The 20,526-nt window shown below is 40.7% G+C and overlaps 5 protein-coding genes across 8 annotated transcripts; 1 reads left to right on the forward strand and 4 right to left on the reverse strand.

Moving 5' to 3' along the window:
* Positions 1-576: 576 nt before the first annotated feature.
* Positions 577-3,811, reverse strand: LOC146967294 (dual specificity phosphatase 29-like). The gene is made up of 3 exons (XM_085762060.1): positions 2,852-3,811; positions 2,424-2,641; positions 577-2,165 (listed from the first exon to the last, which is right to left on the reverse strand). Exons 1-3 carry the CDS (start codon positions 2,977-2,979, stop codon positions 1,963-1,965), a joined length of 549 nt encoding a protein of 182 aa, XP_085618186.1. The 5' UTR covers positions 2,980-3,811; the 3' UTR covers positions 577-1,962.
* Positions 3,812-4,343: 532 nt separating this feature from the next.
* LOC146967295 (dual specificity phosphatase 29) lies at positions 4,344-8,455 on the reverse strand. The gene is made up of 5 exons (XM_085762055.1): positions 8,114-8,455; positions 7,835-7,903; positions 6,392-6,576; positions 5,345-5,565; positions 4,344-4,565 (listed from the first exon to the last, which is right to left on the reverse strand). Exons 3-5 carry the CDS (start codon positions 6,544-6,546, stop codon positions 4,345-4,347), a joined length of 597 nt encoding a protein of 198 aa, XP_085618181.1. The 5' UTR covers positions 6,547-6,576; positions 7,835-7,903; positions 8,114-8,455; the 3' UTR covers position 4,344.
* A 1,562-nt stretch (positions 8,456-10,017) lies between these two features.
* LOC146967296 (dual specificity protein phosphatase 13A-like) lies at positions 10,018-11,857 on the reverse strand. Of its 2 annotated transcripts, XM_085762057.1 has the most exons (4): positions 11,248-11,857; positions 10,991-11,028; positions 10,811-10,894; positions 10,018-10,252 (listed from the first exon to the last, which is right to left on the reverse strand). In XM_085762057.1, the coding sequence occupies exons 1-4, from the start codon at positions 11,373-11,375 to the stop codon at positions 10,041-10,043; spliced, it is 462 nt and encodes a 153-aa protein (XP_085618183.1). In that variant the 5' UTR covers positions 11,376-11,857; the 3' UTR covers positions 10,018-10,040. The 2 variants fall into 2 exon arrangements, with proteins under 2 accessions (XP_085618183.1, XP_085618182.1); XM_085762056.1 differs by having other exon boundaries at positions 10,811-11,028.
* samd8b (sterile alpha motif domain containing 8b) lies at positions 10,099-20,490 on the forward strand. Of its 3 annotated transcripts, none has more exons than XM_085762048.1 (6): positions 10,099-10,190; positions 16,216-16,791; positions 17,475-17,570; positions 17,707-17,824; positions 17,917-18,067; positions 18,651-20,490. In XM_085762048.1, exons 1-6 carry the CDS (start codon positions 10,186-10,188, stop codon positions 18,953-18,955), a joined length of 1,251 nt encoding a protein of 416 aa, XP_085618174.1. In that variant the 5' UTR covers positions 10,099-10,185; the 3' UTR covers positions 18,956-20,490. The 3 variants fall into 3 exon arrangements, with proteins under 3 accessions (XP_085618174.1, XP_085618177.1, XP_085618176.1); XM_085762051.1 differs by lacking the exon at positions 10,099-10,190 and adding an exon at positions 10,247-10,529; XM_085762050.1 differs by lacking the exon at positions 10,099-10,190 and adding an exon at positions 15,042-15,235.
* LOC146967298 (dual specificity protein phosphatase 13A-like) lies at positions 13,520-14,757 on the reverse strand. Its single transcript, XM_085762059.1, has 3 exons — positions 14,474-14,757; positions 14,143-14,360; positions 13,520-14,012 (listed from the first exon to the last, which is right to left on the reverse strand). Exons 1-3 carry the CDS (start codon positions 14,608-14,610, stop codon positions 13,810-13,812), a joined length of 558 nt encoding a protein of 185 aa, XP_085618185.1. The 5' UTR covers positions 14,611-14,757; the 3' UTR covers positions 13,520-13,809.
* Positions 20,491-20,526: the final 36 nt, after the last annotated feature.

Raw genomic sequence — 20,526 nt, forward strand, 5'->3', positions numbered from 1 at the left:
TGGGGAAAACTTCCACCCAGCCAGTCCCTGCCATCCACTTCTAAACACACAACTTTAATCTCTGCTGCTGGCAGGAAGCTGTGCTTATCCAAACTTTGCATTTGCCAAAGGATACCCATATTCACTGGAGTGAACAGGGCACTCTGAGCTTTTGCTCAGCCGTGTGAGCAACTCCTGGAAATTGTGTCAGTCTCTCTTAGCCTTTCTGCATATCTACAGACGCCGGGAGAAAGCGTGTAAAGCGCTGCCTCACAACACCCGTTAAGGATGTTCTGCATCTTCTGGAGCCTCTCGGGGGCCAAAAGAGAACAGAAATGTGTCAGACTGTTAGACAGATGAGGTTTTTCACAGGATGGCACATGTCTTTGATTCGCCGTTATATGATATGCATGGTCCATTCAGTGATCTAAATGCAAGCCCCCAAAGTGAGAGTGTGATGATGACTGTATTGCAGAATGGCTGGATGAAGCTGCTAACATGTCAGACAGAGTTTTCACACCATCAGACTCCTTTATTTTTCCCTCATATCTTCATACTTTGCCATCATTCATTCTGACAGTGAAATCATTAAACCTGTGATATCCAATTCCTTTTATTTTGACAGCATCTCTCTCACTCTCTGTCTCCCAGCGTGCTCTGGAGAGCATCTCTTATTAAGATGGCTTCAGCGTTTCATCTCTTTTCAAAGTCTGACCTGAATCTGTATACACGCTCAGAACCATGCTGGCATATTTTTGTCATCTTGTATCAAGCCTCTTTAGACATCACAGTTTTAACTGTACGACGCTGGATTGCAGCAGTTAAGACTCAGTATTTTGAGAAATGTGAATAAATAAGTGGAGCATTGTTTATTTATAGGCAACCACTGTCTTTGTGTTGTTCAAGTGCAGCGTGGGGCTTTGGCAGTTGTGCCACATTTGTTTTAATGGGCTCTGTAATATTGATTGCGCTGTGTATTAGACACAAGCTTAAAGGACGATTCCACTGCTTTTCTGTGTTGCAGCTCCTGAACTGCATCATTTACACACATTCGACTGCTTTCAAATGCACAACCTACATGTTTCAATCATTTTCACACAAAATAAGAAACCAAACCTTTTTTTTTTTTTTTTTTAAGTTATTTCGGTATCCGTGGTGACAGGTCCAAGTCAAGTCTGTCACAGCAGTCGCAGCGACATGCTCGTCTTTCAAGTCTCTGACTGCTGACGTTTAAAATGACACGACATTTGAACATGTTCCCCCTCAAAGCAGTTTTTAGCTGCAGTTTATCACATCTAAGGAGAATTCCTCTCAAAGGCTGCCATTGTCATTTAAAGCGAAACCATATAATACACTGTGGCTCGTTTATTATTTTATTTTTCTACTTTTTCAGGATTTTATCAGGTCAAATTAGACAACAGAAAGTGTCAAGGCAATTCTGAAATCCTCATTTTTTTGGACTAGAACTACTAGACTTGAATCCAAGGCTTTGCCCAAAATAATAATTCTATTCACTACATAGACCTCTACACTATTTGTAGTCCAAGCTGAATGTAGTGAGCTCATTGTGTCCCACAATGCATCCTGAAAAATAGTGTACAACCAATGGTAACTAACCATGCAATATGTACCATTCACAGTGGTCTTCTCCATTGAACGCCCTGGAAAGTGAGTAGGGAGGAGTGAATGGGCGAGTGATTTCAGACATGACCCAAGTATCAAGTTTGAAGTGTACAGCTCTATTGAAGAGGCTATTTAAACCGGCTTGACTTTAATTTAGAGTTTACACTTATTTTCATCCGAGGCTTTGAGGTTACACAGTGCAGACTGGTAAAAAGCATCTCACATAATGTGTTTTCTGGCTGGGTTTAAATATATTTGGAAATAAATGGAGAAAATAAAACACTGGTGTGGTCTGTTGACATTTAAATATTCACATTGGATAAAAGTCGTGCCCATGGCTCTTGACTCCACTTCTTGATGTCATGTTGTTCTCCTCTGCAGGGCCAAGGTGGAGTCCAGGTGACGGAGCTGATTCAGAAATCCAACATTGGGAAGAATGTTTCTGTGTTTGCGCACAACCTCAGCTGCCTGCACCAGGTTGAGTCTCTCTTTAATCATGAGGAAGGCCAACACCAGAGTCGCCGAGCGGCTGATCCCTCGGGCGCAGTGGACGAGCACCTTACCTGCAGGCAAGAGAAGGTGACACCTCAACTCTGGCAGTTTAGTTTTACTCACTCTGGCATTTTACGGTATGAAATTCAAGATAAACAGAAGTTCTCTGCCATAATTTCTCAGATTTGTTCAACATTACAATCCAGTAATGCATATTGTCAGATTTCTACACCCCCGGTATACTGAGCTATAGGACATACAGTATTATTACACCCCTAGCTTTATGTCTTCATTTCATTTTCTATGGCTCAAACTGGCTCTTACTGTACCTTTCTGACTCAGAGCGCCATGAATGAAATCAGCCGTCTCAGTGAAGAATGGGCTTAAGTCGAAATCTTTACAGTCTGCTGCTCCTACTCCATGATACAGTATGTTGGTGCCTTTGTAGAAACATGGCCCCGTGTCAATGCGCTGGGGGCCATCTGCAGCGTTCACTACATGTGTTATTCCCAGATTCACTAACAGGGTTTTATCCTGAGCCGTGGCCCTGTAAACAACACAAGAGATGATACCAGAAATGCAGTTTGTTGTGATCCCTCTTGCCCGTGCGAGCAGCATATGTTTGTGAATGCATTACTGGTGACTCAAATGCACAGATTCTATATCAGTTGGACAAATAGACGACTTGTTTGCAGCGACACTTTCACAATCAGATCACCATATTGCCGCGAGGCCCCGAAGTGAGAATGTCACTCACGCGTCTGCGATGTAGAGGTTGGGCCAAACCTCGTTGACAGCTCCAGTGGGGCGTCTGTTCTTCAGCAGAAGGCTGAGCAGATCGCAGGTGGGTGGTGTCTGATACTCTGGCTCCTCCTCTGGACGCATATCTGCATCTTTCACTTTGGTGGTGGTGTTGCCATATGATTATCACAGATTACACAAATTAAAGTTAGACAGCCTCCCCCAAAACACTCAATGTTCCTGGATGGAAGACTTGTGAAGGTGCCGCAGCCGTCCTTAATGCTCCTGTTTCTCCTCCTGTTGGCATTTAGTAAACATGAAGCATACTGGTGCGGCTTGCTCTGTTTTCCATCTGAACTGGATATGAGTGTTGTTTAGAGGCTGAGCCCCGCTGGAATGAGACAGCTGAAGATGCCAGAGTCTGGGCAGGAGCAATGTGGACTATTTATTCCTCAGATGACTGTGACAGAAGCCAGGCAGCTTGTGTTGTGACAACTTTAACTACAGAACCACAGCAGTGCTTACAGTTGTAATGTTACTCAAAACATAGAAGGGTTTTTTTATTTATTTATTTTTTAATCCGGCTTCCACACCGAGCCAATTCAAACCACATCCATTTGTACCTATACAGGAAATTTTAGGCTAAATGCTGAGGTTATATCTGCTTTTAATTTGAAACAACAAATGGTGTGATAAGCCAACAATTAATTGATTTTACAGACACAGGGACATGGTGTATTGTTACCACTGATGAGAGAAATAACCTACGCTGGATTAAACTATAACTGTAGCTCAATAAATTAATCTTGATTAAATAATTTCAGCTCCAGCTCCTCTCAGTAGCTGTTTTTGGAGCTTTCTATGAAGTCATGATTCTGTGATAACAGATTTATTTTACCCAGATTTGTCATGGCTGATGTTTTCTATGTCTATTTCTCAGGACCTTAAAGGTGACCTGAGGAGTTTTTTCGTCAACAAGCAACAGTTTACCTTAACCGAAGGTCTGTATTCTAGAGGTGTAACAAAGATGGTCATGCATTTGCTGATTTCTAAAATGCTTGTAAAGACTTTTTTTTTTTTTTAAAGCTTGTGGTCTTCTTCCCTTCCTGCATTACCACATCCTCTCCTCACTGCCACCTACAGTCAGTCAATGGTATACAATGAAAGCACCGTGGACTTCATGGTCCCTGTGCTTGCGTTGCACAGGCACATATATATATTTTTTTAAGTACCAGTGAATCTCCATGGCTCTTTTCTGTATTTTTTTTTTTTATTGTTTTCTGAATGATAATGGAGTAATATGTGTAGACAAACACTACTTATTACTTAAAGATAAATCCATGAAATGGTTTTGGTCTTAAAACGAGATTTGTTTATAACAATAAAAAAAGAACTAGAAGCCTATCTTAAAATGCAGTTTAGGGAACTAGCATCTTTAAAAAAAAAAAAAAAAAAGTAAGTTGGAACTAAAATACTGGCAACATGGTAATGCACAATTATGGACTGAACTCAAGTCCGCCCATTGACGCTTGCTGATGATCCTTGGTAGTGCAACTGTTTATCCAGCTCCCTGAGCTGCTCCAGGAAGCCAGCATTGGGTGAGACGTTTCTGTTGGCGCTGACAGCTTTAAGTGCATCCACCAGCGTCATGTTCTCATGGATCATCAGATAGGCCAGGACCAACGTGGACGAGCGGCTGAGACCCATCGCACAGTGGACGAACACTTTACCTACAAATCAGTGGAAACAAAATCTCAACATCCATTTCCTGTGGATCATTTCAGAGCTCAGCCGGTTTCTGCTGGTTCCCCGTCTGTATTTACAACCATGCAATGACTGGATTATTGTGGTGAACTTTATTCTAACTGTCTAATTTGTTACTCGGCTGTGGATTAAAAAACCATGCACATCACAGAGAAGAGTACTTCTAACTCCTGACTAAAAGTTTTCAACAATGTTGCAACAAATGTTTCTACACACGGTAATCCCTGGTTTCTTATCGGGCCTGAGGATTAGGGCGCAGAGGAGCGCGTAATTGAACTGTCTTGGCGTCTGTGTATTTCTGCCGGGGATTACTGTAGGCACCGCCACACACTGGAGCCCCCGATCAGCCAGCATGTGAAGGAGGAGGCCTCATCTTATTACTGTCATGTCAGATACTGACTTCACTTTGCATAACAGGCCAGGCAGGCACAGGCCACAAACATAATTGTGTAATTTCCATGTCCAATAAAAGTGTTGCTTACAAATTACCAGGGCAATCCATTTAAAACCAATTTTCCTGGCCAAGGTCTGAGCTTATGAGAAGATTACCGTGGGGGAAAGATATTAGCTTGATATTATGTTTAGTGTTTGATTTGCATTTTAATGACTAATACAACTGGGGGCTGCTGTAATGGGAATTGACTGACAAATGTTTCACTACCTTACCTTGCAGAAAAAAATGTCTTCCCCAAGTTAATGTGTAAAAATGATGAGGAATACCTTGAGCACAGTGAGAGCTCCTCACCTGTGGGCGAGCTCAAAGCCTTCTTGATGAAATTGGCTGCTGAGTAAAAAAAGGGACTCAAGTTAAAGGACTCCATGTCAAAAGCTTCTACTCCATGATAAGTGATTTTGGTGTCTCTGTAGAAGCTCTGCCCCGTGTTCACGTTGAACTTCCCATCAGCAGCGTTAAGTACATGGGTGATGTGGTGAGCCTGAAGTGTCCTCTTGTCTTTGGCTGCATACCTAAGTAGAGGAGGCAAAGCCTAATTATCTGCCAGTGCAGGTAACTGAAAGAAGGGTTGGTTGTCTCTATATGAGCACAGTTCATGAAAATAAACAATACATATGAGCATTATCTATAAGGAAAGTAGGCCTAAATACACAAGTTGTCATATTTACAGTATGATGAAATGTAATGTGTAGCCTTATGTAGTATTTGCTTTGACAGAGGAAGCAAACAGTTAACACAACTGTTAACCAGGGTGGTAACCAGGTAACCAGGGTGTCATCCATTACCTTAATGACCAAACCGGATAGTGAAGGCTACTTTTTTGGCGGTCAGGCATTTCCAACTATGTTTAAGTGCATATCGGTTTGGTTGAAGCAAATATGCTTCATTTCACTTCTCTGGCTATGGGTTTATATGATTGCCTGTTAGCTATTAGCTGACAGAATTAATCGGTGAGCAGTTGGAAAATTATGAAGGTTACATGAAGCAGCACTGCCATTTATTTGGACTAGGCTGTTAGTGTTTACGGCCACCCAATGAATGTAGCCTCCTTCCAACTGTCTTGCTGGATCCTCACTCCATTAGCATGTTGCTAACTTCGCTATTTGAGTCTAGCCAGGTAGCAGACTCGTCATTTTTAGCCAGACATGTTCCATAGGGCTTATGGCAGACAAGCTTATGAGTTTTTTTCTGTGTGGTCTTCACTACAAACAACACTATTTATGTACAAGTGATGCATTATTAAAACTACTGTAAATCCTTTATAAGCCTCACTGTGTAGGAGCTCACTGGAAGAAAGTTGGATTGTTTTGTGGGGGGTGTTCTATATTTCAGTCTTACATGTCTCCAATGTAGATCCTGGGCTGAACCTCATCCAGGTGGTTGCTGGCCCCTGCCTTTGTCCACATCAGCCTGTGAAGCTCTGAGGCCGGGGGGGTCTCATACCTGCCGTTTGACCCCTCAGGGCTCGCCAGGCAGCTGAGGCCTTTGGACATGTCAGGATACTTGACTTCTGCTCCTACAACCTGCCACACAGGGTATATTCATATTCCAACAGACAGAATTGGTTATCGCTTTAAAATGTGGACCTTCTTGAATGTTGAGAAATCATCAAAAAGGTCCTACAGGTTGTTGTTGTTTTTTCTTTGTTTTGCTCATTAACAGTTTAAGAAGGGAAATGTAGGTACCATCTGATTTTCCTGTTAATGCAAAATAGCTCCACTGATAACTTCTAATAGGCTTTATTGAAGTGAGGGCATCATCTTAGGTAGCTATAAATACAATAAATACAGTGTGGGATTATAGCAAAGATTGTTAATTATAACGTTGGGCCACAGGCGTAGAGCCATTAAATATAGACTATAATCATGCCAGTAAATGCACTCCACAGCAGCAAAGGACCATAGGAACACATAATGTAACATGACCTTATGATACTCTCATTATTTTATCTACAGTTCAGTAGCACTTGGTAGATTTATTTATCTCTGGAGATACAGAAAATTGTTATTCAAGGCTTATAAACATCAGCTTTTCATTTTCTGCAGGCAAGTCTAACCTATGCATTTACAATTTACACACTGGGCTTTAGAGAGACTTATACTATGCATACTGTATACATTAGCATCCATTTAAGCAGCTGTGTGATTCTGCTCCAGGCTGGGCACGTACAAGTGTTGTGTATGAATTGTTATAGTAAAGAAACCAATGGCAGCTCAGCTAATCATTTGCATTCTGCTGGTGTATGGAGACATAATGTGGCACTCAGGGTTTGGAGACCTATTGTTGTGTCCACAGGGATGAGTCATTGAGACCAAATCTGTTTCGGTGACCTTTTGTTAAGCTGCCGTGGCATATGGAGGTGCACTCAAACATCATGATGGCTTTATCCATCTCTGCAAGTGCATGGTTGCAAGTGTGTCACTCAGGGCATGTGTATGCAAGAAAAACTGCATCTCACCCAGCTTGCGCTCCATGCATATGAGTGTATGAGTCTTGAAGGCAGAGCAAAGTGTGTCTTTGCACAAGTACAACATATGCCCAGAGTACCTGGAGGCTCTTCTTTCTCCTCATTGATCTATAAGTACAACCCTTCCCTCCCTCCCACAGTCAGGGCAGAGAACTGATTTCCCTGGTGCACATGTTGAAGTGCAGCACTGCTTTCATAGCCTCCCCCCTTAGGCTAACCTGTCCTTCCTGCTCTACTTCTGTGTAATTAAAGATGCTATGTATGGGAAAGTGCCCACGGTTAACATGGAGGGCAAATAAAAATGGCTTTTTTACCTCCTCCGGGCCTCTTCTTGGTGGTTTATGAATTACACTTCCCTGTTTAGCCTTTTGGTTGTGGTTTGCCTGGATTTGTGAGCATATTAATGACAGAACAGAGTGTAATCCATTGGGCAATACAAGCATTGATAAACATGTTTACCTTGCAAATAAAGGTACACAGTACAAAAGATACATACAGTGTCATTTATGAATACTGTACATACAAAAACCTTTTGCAACATGGCCCTCTATCTGCAACAAATTCGTAAGAAGACATTGTTAGTAGACACTTGCCTTGGCTGGAAACGTTGCTTTTTCAAGGTCTCTCTGTAGAGCTACATGTAGGTCGACAGCACAACTGTCTGCGTTCTCCTTGGTAATCTACCCTGCAACCTTTTTTGCTATTTTAACATCTGAATCTCAGCCCAAAATAATTCTGGCATCATCTTCTGCATTCCTTAAAGGTTACCCGATCTGCCAGCACAGGAGGGAGGATAGGACACCGCTTTTTCAATAGCAAGAGAATTAGATCAGTGCTGCTGTGCTGCAGCTTAAATCTGACACAGTCTTTACTGAGATCCTTCTCCACAGTGAAATGTGTTTAAATCGACACCTGGACATTTGGTTGTCAGGGGGGGATTCTGATTTCTTTTACTTTAATATGGATCATCAAAAGCAAAAGCACAAAGAGTCACTTAAAATTGATCTCACCGGGTTCGGAAACCTGCCAACTTTTTAAACACATAGGAATACTCAGTCTCTATAAAGCATAAGAAAAAGAATTAGACAAGTGTAGAAAGATGAACATTTTTTTTTTTATCATGTATACTTCATTCTTTTCCAAACATCCTAAATGTATTGTGTCTCTTGTAACCAAATAATATACACACATGAAATTAAAACTGGACATCTTCGATACAGAGCAAAATATAAATCGTTTCACTTAAGTCAGTGTGGGTTTTCACATTCTACTATTTTTTTTTATCATAATAATCACACTTGCAACAAGCTTCTCATTTAAGCCACAAGGAAACATCATTCCTTTCAATTTACCATACAGTAGGTGCACGTGTCAGACATTACAGATGTTCTACACATCATTTCAGGGACTGTTGATGTACAGTAGCAATCAGTTCAACTATAGTAAAACAAGGAATTTTAAACTGTGAACAATGATGGGTTGGTCTTCTTAAAGACGCACATGCTGTGGATTGATTCCCATTTTGAAGTTTGAAAGATCCCTTGCAGAAATCTTCTTTTGTGAGTCATCTACAGAGTGTTTTTTTTTTTTTTTAAAAAGAAAATTTTAATGTAAGGCTTTGTAAAAAATAAAAAATAAATGTCCATAAGACATTTGGTCCATTGTGCTGTATGTGCTGAAGAAAAAGTCATCTTACAAGTTTGAGAGGTAAATACATAGTTCAAGACATAAATAGTCAATAAATCTCGATATCATTAGTGCTCTTGTCTCCATTTTCACTTCACATTACATTAAGTTTTAATTCGTTCCACAACCAAACTGTCTTTTTCTTAAGACATTTGTTATCATCAAAAAGAAATAAAGTCTCTAGCCATGTTAGCAGGTCCATGAGGAGGTAGTAAAGCTCAATACAAACTAGACAACAGATTTTGATTTTAGTAAATAGATAATTTTGCAACTCATTGATAAATCCACTCCACAAATAATAAAAATTTGAAAAATTTGCCTGAGGGTGGTGCCAGAGGAGAGGTCAGGTTGTTGCTTTTGTTTGCACAGTTTATCAGGCTCAGCTGTCAGATTTTGTGCAACTTTCTTAAGGTTTTGAAGTGTGAGCTTCAGCTGTATAAAGGCTAACCTGTGTGTGTATCCTGCTTCCAACTAGCCCATGGGTGTTAAAATAGATTAGATTAGATTAGAAATTAGAAATTTGTGTGTGCAGATTGTGCCCCTTAATTAATATGTTTTATGTCAACTTTAAACTGAGGGATAAGTAATTGAAAGGCAGTGGAGTTGTGCATGAAGGTTTCTCATTCATTTTCTTTCTTTCTTTTTTTAAATGTTTAACATGCTAATATAATATATATCTGTGCTAATCTCAAAGTACAACTCTGAGATAAATTCCCTCATTAGCTGAACCAAATTTCACGACAGTCATTAGCTGTAGAAGTATTTCAGTCTGGAGAGGAGCTGATCAGCATCGCCATCTCTCAACTGTGTGGCTAAATAGTGTGAACGTCTTGATTACAGGATCTGACAGGTTTTCTTTTTTCTTGTCAGCTGAAGATCCAGGTCCAACAGCAGAGCTAAGAAGTTCCTGTTGGGGTAGATGGCTCTCTTCTGGATCAATTTCTGCAAAGCCTGTTTGAGCGGGAGGTGACGGTAGATCATGAGGTACGCTAAGACCAATGTCGATGACCGGCTCATTCCCATGATGCAGTGCACCAGAACCTTCCCTGAAGAACAGAGAAGATGAAGGGAGAGAGCCGTGTGAAGGAAGGATTAGTGAGAGGCCTCAGTCTTATTAATATCATACATGGCTGCCCATCTCACGCTGTGGCCTTTCTTTTCTCCTGCTGTGAGCTAAAAATAGTTCCCACAATTCATCGCCTTTGTTCATTTAAGGTCCCTTTGCAGTCGGGCCCCAACTGTCTCTTTAATCCCAACTCGTCCTCTGCTTGATAGGTTCTTTGAAAGGTGCCATGGTCACATTATAGACTTAAATTCTGCAAGGTAAGACCCTTATTATTACTGCTGGCTGAAAATACACTTACATGCCATTACAAGCTGGGCTACATTGCGGTGACAGGTGACATTGAAAGGACAGCACGATGGCAGAATTTGAATGGATGGGTCTATAAAGGATTTATGGAGGGAAATAAAAAATTTGATGTGCAGGAATTTAAAAAAAGACAATATTTTTGTAGGAAACTATTCAGTTTTTATCGCTAGCAAATTGTGTTTAAAACTCAATGTGCAGAAACACCATAATTCATGTGAAAAGGAAACCTTACCATCAGGTGTCTTCAGAGCTTTATGAATGAAATCAGCTGCGGGTTGGAAGTAAACATCTAGATCAAAGTGTGTCGAGTCATCTGCTGGAATGCCACAATACTGAAAGTCGTTGCCATAAAATCTTTGGTTCCCTATGCTGCCTCGCTTGGAGTGAGCAGCGTTTAAAACATGAGTTATACCTAACTTCTGCAAGGCAGTCTTGTTTTGGGCTACTGCCCTAGCAAGACAAAGAGACAGAAAGAGGTTCAAGACTTATGTGAAAGCTAAGCATCAGAGCACAATGTTTTATAGCAGAGTGATACAATATTTGGCAAGAGCTATGCAAAAGGTAATGACCTTGGGATAGTATTTAACATTAAAGGTAAGAGGTTTCACATTTCCTTGAAAGGCAAAGTCATAAAGTCTGGCTCAAGATTGAAATAAAATGTATACTTACACATTCCCTATGTATATGTTTGGCCAGACTTCGTCAATTTGACTAAGATTTAGTTTACACGAGTCCAAAACCTTCTGCAGATCCTTCACAGACAGATATTCTTTTCTCTTGCCTTCCAGGGCTGACATTTTGAGTCCAAATTCCACGTCTTGGATCAAATCCTGCTTCAAATGTTTGTTGTATTAAAGTTGTTCCCGTCTACTCCGGCTCAGGGTGAGCTGTACGAGCAGGTGTTTATCTGCTGTCACTGGACAGTTACCCAATTTAGTGCTTAACCTAGCGTGTAGTCTTTCACGTGCTGAGGGCAAAACAACAAACAGAGCAGCGCAGGCTCTGCTTTTCACACCGCTGTGGGACTCTAATTTAATAAGCCTCATACAGAGATGAATCATTCCATAAAGCAGTGATAATTGGATGTAATTATGTTGAAAATGTTTAAGTGCATTGCTTATACTGGATGAGGGGAAGTGCACCATAATGTTGCATTTATGGAACAGAAATGCTGTAACAGCCCCATGCAACTAGTTTACTGCTCTGACATTAATATCTTGTGAAAGCAAATTGGATGAAAAGGGAAAAAACATTAAGCTCTGCCGTCGGCTGCACATGACATCAAACAGCACTCTCATTGCTGCAAATGTCTCTTTTAACCCTCCTATTATGTTGCAGGTCAATTTCACCCATTGCAGCTTTTAAATTGAAGAAAAACATAATTAACCTCTCTTTTAAGCCATGAAATGTAATGACACTTCCTCGTTCGGGGTCATGAATGTGTATGCAAAATGTGGGCGCAATGATGTGTTCTAAAATGTCAGTGTTGCTGTGCACAAAAGCAGTCAATAAAGGTCTCCAGGTCATTTTGACCTGGAGTCAGTTATTGATTGATTATCTGAAGAGTTGCTTCTGCTTATTGATGAATAGTGTAGTTATGTGTGTGTGTGGGGTGAGACCAAAACTCAGCAGGATATGTGCATAAAAACTGGGAAAGTATGACGATAACCTGCTGGTGGATGTGTGTGCGGAGGTTTGGCTGCTACAGTTGGTTTGCATTTGAGAAGCTGTGTTCTGATCATTTTGTGCACATAGTTGTCTCCAAAAGAAACACTTAATAATGAACTCCAGAAGATTCACTAGGCCATAAGAATTATATTTTACTCTGTTATAATAATAATACGATGTTTCTGAGCTCTGGGCTCTGTAATCCATTAAATTCTGTAAAAGACCACAGAGCTCTCAAGATTGTCAAGTTGTCATGGTCACCTTCACTACAACAAAGCCGGTACGGAAAGTGAGATTTTTTAAAATGCATGTATTCCTTGGGCCTGCGAGCTTGTTTCTGTGCTGAAGTGCTGAAATGCGTTACATAAAATTGACATTTGAGCTCTGAGAATATAATACTGGAGTGTGGTTGGAAGGCACTCATCATTCCTGACAAGGCCGACAAGCTCTTGCTCTAAGATCAGATGCTACTGTGCAAAAATGTTCAAGCTGGACCACCCAGACCCAGACCAGAATCAGATCTGGAATCGGCCACTGGAACCATGAGACACACTGGCAAGACAAATGACAGTTGGTGGGTTTTGCCTCCTTAAGAGGACAATGAAACCAACACCACATGTGGAAAAGAGTTTGCAGCTGCGCTAGCCACTCTGCAAGGTTCTACTTAGTCACACAAGTGTTTAATAATGTGCTCATCAATATTTTACAACCTCTCCTATGAAGCATCCATCACCTGGCTGTGTATAAACAGTTAATAAACACGTGGAAATGATTTACTAGCTGTTTAAACACATGTGCAAATAATCCACGGGCAAGTTTAAAACTGTTAATAGATGTGTTCACAACTAATGAAAACATGTTACACCTATTATGTAATCAGACACTGATTATCTGTTTACATACCATTTAGAGATGCTTCATAAAGTGACTTTATAATGACATTAATAATCACCTTAACTCTAATTATTCCAACGTGTTACGAACTATCTATTGATCATTTGTTGCTCATAAATATTTGAGGAGTTAAAACAAACCAGGGGGGGCTGACAAAACATACAAAATGTAATCAATAAATTGCAGTGTTTTCTTATTAAGTAGAAACGTGTACTATGTTAAATGTTTAGAGGGGTTTGAAATGAAAGGTTAATGTTTTGTGCATGGAAACACACACAAAATAAGTTTCAAAAGGTTTTAAAATGAATACACCTCTCAAGTTTGACTCACAAAATAATGGATATATTTTTCTTCAACATAATACAAAAGGTCATCATGCCTCATTTTCTGTTAAAAGAATTATTCTGCCTAGGGCCGATTACACTTATCTATTAATATAAGGATCAGTAATGTGTGAAAAGGCAGTATGATTCACATCAAACGCAGCAGCAGAGTCAAGGAAAATAGATTTGATTCAATATCGTTCTTGAAACAAACTAAAATCAAAGTACAGCATCTCCCTCCACTGGTAGATACTGAATCATTCATTTGTCTTGAGGAAAAAAACAACAAAACAAAAAGCATTTGAATCTTTGGAAGTTAGAATATCAATCCATTACGGTATTTCACTCAGTGCTCTTGTGATGCCTTGCGTAGTTTCATATCCAAAGCACAAAGCTGTTTGAGAAATCCTCTGTTTGGGAAAATCCACCTGTGCTCTTTGACCTTATTGATGGCCTCTAGTAGGGTGTAACGGTTGTAGATCATTAGATAGGCCAGGACGAGAGAGGCAGACCTGCTGACTCCAACTGCACAGTGGACAAAAACCCGTGCTGGTAAAGAACAAGATTACAGTGAGCCTAAAAGCATGAGCTGAATGTGAGATTTTATTCACGATGAGACTTCGCAGAGAAACCTGCTATGAAAAATGAGTGACATTAAAGCAACATGATAGGTATTTACCGCCAGTGGTGTTAAGTGCATTCTGAATATAGTCAGCAGAGGGAGAGAAATAGCGAGAGAGGTCAAAGGATGGTGAGTCATCTGCCGGCACTCCATAATAATCCACAGTGGATCCATAGAAGTCATGACTCCCCTGACAGTGCATCCTCCCATGAGCTGCATTCAGAACATGAGTGATTCCCAGCTTCCATAGACTGTAGCGATCATTGGCCACTGACCTGTGCACAAAGGAAACAGGAATTACAATAAGAGACACATTAGACGATTACAGAGCCTGAGGTTATTTTTGTGCTATAAACTGTCTAGACAAGCAATGCTGTAGTAGACTTACATGTCTCCAATGAACAGGTTAGGCCAAACCTCATCCACGTGGTTACCAAACCTTTTTCCTCCATACAAAACCTTCACCAGTTCTTTGACAGAGGGGGTCGCAGAACAATGTGCACTATTTTCCTGCTGATTATTCATTGTTTCCTACATGCACATTTATAATTGCCTATAGAGCTGAAACTTTTTTTTTTTTTTTTAAATCAATAGTAGCCTGCCAATATTTCTTTTCAAACTCTGTTGAGACTTTACTACACAACCTTGTTGGTAGGCCTACTGACAGGGACAGGTGCTCCTGGTCTAAAATTAAAACAGTGACCTATATTCTAAATCTTGATCAACCTGACACTTTTTAACACCTTCATATAGTGAAATTTACTTCCTACCAGGATATCTCACGTTGTGGCCTTCAACTGCATCGAGAATTAATCGCTTTTCTACAAAATAATCTCAACACTGCAGAATTAAAGACGCTGCAGTTCCCCGCTTCTACCGGTAGGTGCCACTGTTAACGAGCTAGACTAGCCATAGAGTCAATGTAGCTTTTTTTTTTTTTTTTACGTGCGCAGTTACTCCGGACATTACCGCCTTGTGTTGTCAACAGTCATGCTAACCAGCGCGAAGCCTGGGAGAAATGATTTCCAACAAGCCCGCGTTATCGCAGCAAACGTTAAAACGCTTTCTTCAGATCCCTGTGAGATGCCGTACAGCTAGCTAGCTGAATTAACACGTTTCCGTATCCTCTCCTGTTAACATCTCAGTCCGGGTGAGTGAGCGAGCGAAAGGCGCACACACACTACAGCGACGCGGCTAACAGGTAGCATAATAGCTAATGTAAAGCTAACACTGAATTAGCCCGCCTGGGGCTGGGTTTGTTGTGATACAGGAGGAGGATGATGCTCTCGTTTGCGTCCATGACTACTTCAGGCATACCGATAGTGATCAACACTGCCCGCTGCTAGACTGGCATGTTGTCTTGTAGGATAGTGAGGGGGAAATTAGGAGTATATAATTAGCTCCCGGGCCTATCTTAGTGATAGCCAGTGATGTGGGTCACTGCAGGTGGATTTGAGTAGCTGTAAATCACGAATGCCTCAGTAGTTTACTATTGCATTGTGTACTTAAAACCTTTAATACGAAGAAACACCGAGAGTCAAGTGAACAAACTAAAGAGACGAGGTTGAGCACACATCACTGATGGATTGTGAAGTTAAGATAAAACAAAACATGTATTATTCCGTAACTTACACTGTGTAGGACAGCGTCAGTCAATAATTAGATTAAGGATAATAGCCGTAAATTAATCACCCATAATTAGCACAAATGTCACAGTGGGTGTCTAGCCTGGGGGGAGTGTCTCTAGTCTGCACCTTCACCTACTGTACATTTCGTAAAGGCGCGGTTTCCATTGTGTGAACTTATGGCAAACCCTTGCCATTGTTTGCCTCATATTTGCTTACGTTGTGAAAGCTCAAGTTGCCTGTGAAACTTAGGATTTGTCTTATACTTGTATATCATCTGTAATTTTTTCACAAAGTGAAATTATATTCTGCCTATGTTGCACTCTTGCATGGTGCGTTTGGAGTTGATGGTGCTGATTCAGTGGAAAAAGGTGTGCCTCACTTCTCCTTAAGTTTCCTTTGTTTAGTGGGGCAGAAGTCAATAAGGAAGTGATATTGATGGCAAAGGGGAGCTCACTTGTTTGCGTTGGACTAAACGGTTTGTACTGTATTTTCTTTTCTCTAGCCTTCAGAGTGAGGAGGAAATGACCCAGCTGAGTGTCCGTCGCTGGACGCCCAAACATGTCGCCAAATGGCTGAAGGAAGAGGGTTTCTGTGATTACGTGGACCTGCTGTGCAACAAGCACCGATTGGACGGAACCAGTCTGCTCGCCCTTAGCGAGTATGACCTCCGCTCACCGCCCCTGGAGCTCAAGGTGCTGGGGGACATCAAGCGGTTGATGGTGTCGATCCGCAAACTTCAGAAACAGAACATGGACGTGTTAGAGGAGCTGGGTCTTCCCTTTGATGGCCACTCTCCTACAGGTTCTGGAGGAAGTTTGGATTGGTTGTGTAATGGAGATTCAGGCAGAGACTGTGACAGCACTGATACAGCACCAGTGGGAGAGGAGTATCACCAGTACACTAACGGAAAGTACAAGCAGCAGATGAGGCGTCTGGATCCAGAGTATTGGAAGACTGTGCTCAGCTCCATCTACGTGGTGTTTGTGTTTGGATTCACATCCTTTGTCATGGTCATAGTACATGAGAGGGTGCCTGACATGCGAACTTACCCTCCACTGCCAGATATTTTCCTTGATAGGTGGGTGTGTGACAGCTCACGTTAAATTCTAAGACATTATTTTATTCAGTGCCTTAAAAAAAAAAAAAAAAAAAAGAAGTCAGCAGTGTAATGACTAAGACAGCATGAAACTAAAATATATATTTTTTATCAACGGATGGAATATCACAACAGATGGTGGACAGTATAACTGTCCTAGTTCCCTGTAGCATGTTTCTATTATTGTCCTCACATATTCCTGATGGGCTAGCTTTGGTTCAAAGAGATCTTTGAAAGTTTTTTTAAGTGACCCACTTTGTAGTGTGACCTGTTGTTTATGACCAGATTTGAGCTTTTCATGGAATGCCTTAGCTTAGTGGGAAAGGTGAGTTCAGGGACATGCTGGTATTTCTTTGGAGAGGGAAAACATGCTGAGGCCAGATATTCACGATAGTAACAAATCCTCCAGATTGCCTCAGTGATATTGGTAAGAGCATGACTGAATATTTTGCTTTTAGAATCAGTGATGGGAGTTGAAATTTTAAATAATAGGAATGGATCCTGAGAATGTAATATTGAAACTCTTGAAAGAAGGTTTGGCATTTTGTGTGTACACAACAACATTTTTAAATGGTTTTTGCAAATATAGTACGGTAAGTAAATATATCAAGCAGGTTGATAAATTGAGTAATCTATGATGATCAGTTTGTGTTCCTTTTCAATAGCGTGCCTAGAATACCATGGGCCTTTGCCATGGCTGAGGCATGCGGAGTGATCCTCTGTAACATCTGGCTGCTTGTGCTGCTGCTGCATAAACACAGGTAGAGTCCTGACAGTCCTTTGCATCAGTGCCGTGCGGTGTAGTCACTGCAGGGATCGTTCTGTGGGACACCCACAGTGTGGCCCATAAATCAAAAAGACGGAAGAGTCGTGATGATTATTTCTCATGATTTGTAGGTCCATCCTGTTGCGACGCATGTGCAGCCTCATGGGGACTGTGTTCATGCTGCGCTGTATCACCATGTTTGTCACCTCCCTGTCAGTGCCAGGACAGCACCTGCAGTGCTCAGGAAAGGTAACGCTAATCTGTTTTGCATGTATCGTATCTAAAAAAAATTACATTTCTGCCACTTGGAAAGATCACAGTGTCCCTCTCTTTTCTTCTAGATTTATGGTGACATGTGGGCCAAACTGCAGCGAGCTGTGGCCATCTGGAGTGGTTTTGGGATGACCCTGACCGGAGTGCATACATGTGGTGACTACATGTTCAGTGGCCACACCGTAGTCATCACCTTGCTCAACTTCTTTGTCACAGAGTGTGAGTAGCTTGTGTTGACACAGTCTAGAAGCTTCATTTTACATTCACTGAGGAACAGAATCACTTAACCTTATACTTCAAAGGCCCTTTAAACCCTTTATGTTAATATAATGGTCAAATTAAGTTGGAATATTGATAATAATGAATAGGAACTTAACACAATTTTTAAAATGCCTTGTCCCCAATTAATAAAATCTAACCTCAAATTAAGTATTTGGCCTCTCCCCTAACATTGCAAGTTAATGGCATGAACTTGATTTGGAGGTGCCAATAAATCTTTTTTTAAATTGGTCTTCATTCTTTTTCATTTATGAACATCACAAGATATTATGAACTGAAGTTGTGAAAACAAGGTTAAATACAAAAAAATGCAAAATCTGAAGTGACCATATTTTTTGAATATTGTCCTTTTGTCACCACACAGTGGTGGTTTTTGGTATTTCAAGTGAAATTTGGAAAGGAGGCTGCTGCAGTTTAACCTGGACAGAAATAATCTTCCACACATGAGTATGCTATGCAATGGTTGGTATTTTATACTTTCAACTAAATATTCACAACTGCTCCTTCTGCTTTCTCTACATAGACACTCCACGAAGCTGGAACTTCATTCACACCTTGTCCTGGGTCCTCAATCTTTTTGGCATTTTCTTCATCCTGGCTGCACATGAACACTACTCCATTGACGTGTTCATAGCCTTCTACATCACCACCAGACTCTTCCTGTATTACCACACTCTCGCCAACACCCGGGCTTACCAGCAGAGTCGACGAGCTCGCATCTGGTTCCCCATGTTCTCCTTCTTTGAGTGCAATGTGAACGGGCCAGTGCCCAATGAGTACTGCTGGCCTTTCTCTAAACCGACTATGATGAGACGGCTGATTGGATAAAGAGTGGGAGCAGCCGCGGTTCTGTTAGACATTACCAAACCTGTGCTGTTTTGTCTGCTTTGTCAAGTTGCCAACTGAGGTCATGTGCGATATCCTCATTAACAAAGTCGACTGATGTCATCCTGTCAGCACCGAGGACTGATGGGATACACAGAGCCATACCTTCTTGTATTTTGGGACGTAGCCTCTAACGTACTTCCTATGTCACCATTTTTATGAGGATTAAGTGAAATCCACAAAAGCTTGTGGAGTTTCTTAAAAGCCCTGTTAACACTCTTTGCTTGATTTGAAAACTGAGTACAGTGGGAATATGTCCCATTGATTGGTTGCTTATTTTTCTTCTAAAGGGATCTCATTGTATGTAGCGATTGCATTTTTCAGTACCTCCCATCTTAAGATAGACGTAGTATTTGGAGAGCACATAACAAAACGGAGCCACATCAGACAATTCTCAGGCAGCAGTGTACCTAATCTTTCCCAGCAATTAACAATTACTTGTGCAGTTACAATGCCTAATCATTTCAAGATTTGGATCTTGATTCTTGACTGAAAGTTTTTTTTATATCCCACTTCGCAATTTACCAAAATGTAACTGGACCACAGGTAAAGCAATATGTAAAGATCTACCTTACAGTAATGCTTTTCCAGCCCCTGTACAGCAGTTTTTCATCACATTGAAAAGCAGATATTACAAATGTCCTCTGCATTCCTTGAGACTATGCTCACTTTTTTTGACAATGTTGCAAAAATGCTGACAGAGAAATTGATGGCTCTACGGAAGATAAACTGCAACATATATTGACTTTGTTGTTTTTTATTGTTCATGCAGCCGGATCTTTCTTTACCAGTCCTAAAAAAAAGATGCATTTAAGAAATGTTTATTTCAGCCAAAAACCTGGAATGAAAGATTTTTTTTTCAGCTGTCTTAAATATAATTCCATTTGCCAATTACCTTGAGTGTCACGATAGGTTTGTCTGTGTAGAAAGGTCCCAAATCTATCATGTTTACTGTTGGATAGTTGTATAGTGCTTTTTTAAATCGTCATAACATGTAAATGACAAGATCCAAGTACCATTTGAGCTTTCCAGGATATTAATCCTTTGACATTAATCTGTGGTAATAGTTCTTAAAAAGAGCACTTCAATTTGTAGGTATTTGTTTATATTAATTTATTTCATTTTGTAAATGTTGATAGGTATTTTTATATTTCATGTACAGAGTTACAGCAACATGCACATGGAGAGATATGTTTACAGTTGCTCTTGACTATGTATTTGTTTGAAACACAATGTGCTATTTAAGTGTAATGTTGATTTCAGATTGGCCTCTACATTTCATGGAGTGAAACTTGCCACTTGTGAAAGACGTCATCGATTTGCTCATTACAGCATATTACTGTAGGAACATCAGTATTCTGAATGACACAGACCTTTCATCGAGGAAGGATGCTGTTGCATTCATTGCTCATGCAAAGCCACATAACTTGTTTCATGTCTTGTTAAGTCATTTCCATCATTAAAGAGCTGAAATCAAAGACAATATTCTTATCTTTTTTTTTCTCTTATTGCCC

Source organism: Trachurus japonicus, chromosome 19, assembly GCF_045865225.1.
Source record: "Trachurus japonicus isolate A0001 chromosome 19, Traja_1.0".
NCBI lineage: Eukaryota > Metazoa > Chordata > Actinopteri > Carangiformes > Carangidae > Trachurus > Trachurus japonicus.